The sequence below is a fragment of the Sardina pilchardus genome, chromosome 8 (assembly GCF_963854185.1).
Source record: "Sardina pilchardus chromosome 8, fSarPil1.1, whole genome shotgun sequence".
Classification (NCBI taxonomy): Eukaryota; Metazoa; Chordata; class Actinopteri; order Clupeiformes; family Clupeidae; genus Sardina; species Sardina pilchardus.
This window is the reverse complement of record NC_085001.1, coordinates 14,456,033-14,459,823: the sequence shown is the minus strand read 5'-3', so window position 1 is coordinate 14,459,823 and position 3,791 is coordinate 14,456,033. Positions and strand designations below refer to the sequence as shown.

The following is a 3,791-nucleotide window of genomic DNA, read 5'->3' as shown; positions in this document are numbered from 1 at the left end:
CTGAAGTGTTTTCTGGACTAAAAGTCGGCATATGACCAACTAAGCGTCTTAAATATAAACGGTCTCACAAAAAAAGCCACGCGGTGCCATGAACTGAACGGACCAGCGAATTTGCAGCCGAGCCAGGCGCAGACCAGAAGTTTGGCACCAGTTCGGATTTAACATAGGCCAAAGTAAATAGTTTTGGAGAGAGACATCGACTGCTATTTGGCTTATGGTAGCCTGCATTTTATGTTCTGAAGATGTGTCATACATTATTCTCTTAAATGATAACATGACTTTATAGTTGAATTGGTTAGAGATTGTGGTAAATTCTAGCACCATTTTATTACCAGTAGGTTACATTTGTAGCCTAGACCATTCTTTTTCTTCAATTAATTTCACAGGTTTTCCTGTAAGTCCCCACCTGTCATGTCGGGAGCTGGCGAAGATGCTTTCAGCAAACTTTAAGCGTTGCCTTGGCTACCCCTCCTCTTTTGGGTCTATAGCGGATCAGGTTGGTTGAGAGACTGTTGTGGGGGTAGCGTGTTATGTGCAGTGAAAGGCTATTGTCATCTGGATTTGTGTGTGGTTTACGGTAAAGCTTCCCCCCACAGTAGGGGTGAACTCACGCCTAGAGAGAGCAAAGTAGCCTATACGGCATAGCAGAGTGCATTGCTGTTGTCCACACATAACGCCATCCCAGTCGCTTTGTTCCACCAGTTTGAGCCAGATGACTTTTACTGTCTTTACGAAGGCTATTTCGAATCTACTCACCGTCAAGTCACTGCATTGAAACAGTTTTTGATGACGTTGATTAGTTGGTTTAGCCTACCTTTTCAGATTTCCCTCCATCGATTAAATGGCAAAAGAAACAATTTGAAAACATAAACATATCTTCATAATAGCCTACATTTTTTTATTCAGAGATCATTTCAAAGCATCACAGTAAGCATAAACACTCTTAAAGAGTTAAAAAAATAAAGGCTTTGGGATGGCAAAAAAGGAAGAAATCCCCGAATGAACTGAGAGGCAATGGTAAAAAGTTTGCCTTTTCTGAGAGTGATCCAGCCCGGCAGCTGCGCTCATCAGCAGTTGAACAATAACAACTTCGGCTCTGTGGTGTTAACAGGTCATGCGTATCAATTGACTATACACTTTTCTTTCAAAGGGGAAGTTGGCCTATCAACTCGGCTGGACCACTTTGGTTTGGGTTCGTTAATTACCAAAAAAAAACAAAAAAACGGCGGTATAGCCTACTGTTATAACATCTCCATCACTGACGGCAGATTATTGAACAAATCACTGGTGAGCCCTTTGAGAGAAACACATCAATTAAAAACGATAGGATACACGATATAACCCACCAGCCATCCAAGAAAATATAGAAAATAAACACTTAAAGTAAACATTTGAATCACATCGGCTTTAAAACTAACTATTCTATATAAAATGGCGGACTTGCAAGTGAAGGTACCTATAAACTAATTCCTGTTTTAAGTCCTTTATTCCTCCGTGAACCATGACGCGTAAAATGTTTCTGAGACAGTGGGCAGACGGTGTGCCCATTTATTAACTTCTCCGTGTGCAGTAGCATAGAAAATAGTGTTTTCTCATGTTTCAGTTCTGACTGAGTGAGAAAAAGGTAGGTGCAAATCTTTTTTTTTATCATCTTACAAAAGAAACAGCGTCAACAAAAAACAACAGACAAAAATAAGCTATCCACTGGATCAGTTGTGTTGATACTGACAGTGAAAAGCAGGAGCTCACACATAATTCCGCTTGTCATAGTCCCCGTTTGCTGTGGCCCGTTTCGTCGTGGGAGCGTACTGGACCGAGTAGCCGGAGTTTCCCGAGGATGGACACGAACAACAAAGTATGGCACCGCCGACAAGCAGGAGCGCCGTGGCCGCCCATCCGATGTAGAGCGCCGCGCCAATCTCGCGCTTCTTGGCCGTGGGCACCTGTGGGTTGTAGAAATCCGAGATGATGTTGTTGGCCATCCAACACAGGGGCACGAGCACGAAAATGCCAGCCACTATGTAGATGATCCCCCCGACGTTCACCACGCGCGCCTTCACGTTCTCCGCGCGGATGCAGTTGGTGCACTGGGCGCCCGCTATCACCACCATGAGCCCGATGACACCCATCAGTCCCGAGATAACGGTGAGAGCCCTGGCAGCCTGCAGGTCGTGCCCGAGCGCAAGCATCGAGTCGTGCACCTTGCACTGCATCTGTCCGGTGCTCTGCACTGCACACGACATCCACAGCCCATCCCAGATGATCTGTGCTACTACGATGTTGGCTTCGATGAACGCCGTCACTTTCCACATGGGTAGCCCGCAGGACACCATCTCCAAGAGAGTCCCAATCACGCATAGCCCCAAGCCCAAAATCTCAAGTCCAGCGGAGGCCATCTTTAAGTCCTTAAGAAGTCGTCGTTTTGTAATATGAATTAAAATATCCCGTTTTTCCACGTCTTGTTTTCCTAAACGTGTTTTCTTTATTCAGCTGAAGTTGAATAACGGTATTATATGGATGGCGAACGAAGCTACATCACTCCAATTGCGCGTTTCTGTTAGGCTCCTGCTCCTCTCGACACTGCGTGAGAAACTAGCTGAAGAGAAATAATGGACCTGCGGATATATGTGTGTCTGCCAGTGAGTATTTGGATGGCGGAGTGAAGGGGAAAGAAGGGGGGGGGGGGGGGGCTCAACAAGTGTTCAAGCCAGAGACGAAACTTTCACCCAATCAGACGTCATCGCATTTTTCCTTCGCCAATGAGAGAGCAGAGAAGTTGGATGAGTGGACACGATGGGGGCTACATTTTGTGTGTATTTTGTGCGTGTGTGCGTGCGTGCGTGTGTGTGTGTGCGTGCGTGCGTGCGTGTTTGTGTGTGTGCGTCCGCGCGCGCGCGTGTGTGTATCTGTGTGAAGAGCGGTCCGCTAAGTGTGGGACAGCTTAAATTATGCAGCGACCAGGAAAGAACATATTTAGATGAAGAAAGTATTCAGACTAGGATTTGTATAGTATGCTAGACTTGATACATATATATTTATTATGTATTAAAATTAAGAAACGTTTAGGCTAAATGTCATGTAAAGGTCCTCTTTGAATGAAGTATGTATTTAATATCTATTTATTTTTTGTTCTTTTAAGTCATATTTTAATGCATATTAGCTTGCATTCCTCTTGCTTTACTTTGTAGAATATTAATTTGCATTGTGTCCATGTAATCTCGCCTTCATTGTAAATGAAGGATTCCCTCAATGAATTTTACAAGAAACGAAATAAAGGTTTGTACTACTATGGACTACATGCATACTTGAGACTAGGCCCTCTCCTCTTTACCCCAGATGAGTTCATCTATCTATTAATGCAAGAAACGTCTGTCTGTGTGCCAGTCTGTCTGTTCCACGCATAACTCTCGAACCACTCATCCGACCGCTCTCAAATTTGGTGGGTGTCATCCTAATGGCAAGAGTGTGTGCAGTGCCAAATTTCATGTTATACGAACAAAAAATGCCACATCTACGGGCTCTGTATTAGTGATTTCTAAAATGAATTGCAAATTTTGATAGGTCCAACCACAGGACCTTTTTCCATGCTGCCTCAGTCCATTTTAAACAAGCTCAGGCCCAGATGAGATGGTGGTATTTTTGTATCATGTTGAAGTGGCTGTTGCATAGTAAAGTTTATACTAGCATTTCGGAATTGAGAATCCAACTGTGCTCATAGACGATGTTTATCAGAGGTTTGTCTCAGCCCAAACAATAATTTTCTTTACAGAAACAGGCCTGGTTTTGATACA

The 3,791-nt window shown here is 43.9% G+C and overlaps 1 protein-coding gene across 1 annotated transcript; it reads right to left on the bottom strand.

Moving 5' to 3' along the window:
- Positions 1 to 873: 873 nt before the first annotated feature.
- On the bottom strand, positions 874 to 2,605 carry cldn5a (claudin 5a). The gene has a single exon (XM_062542860.1). It carries the CDS (start codon positions 2,394 to 2,396, stop codon positions 1,746 to 1,748), a length of 651 nt encoding a protein of 216 aa, XP_062398844.1. The 5' UTR covers positions 2,397 to 2,605; the 3' UTR covers positions 874 to 1,745.
- Between the last annotated feature and the right edge of the window lie 1,186 nt (positions 2,606 to 3,791).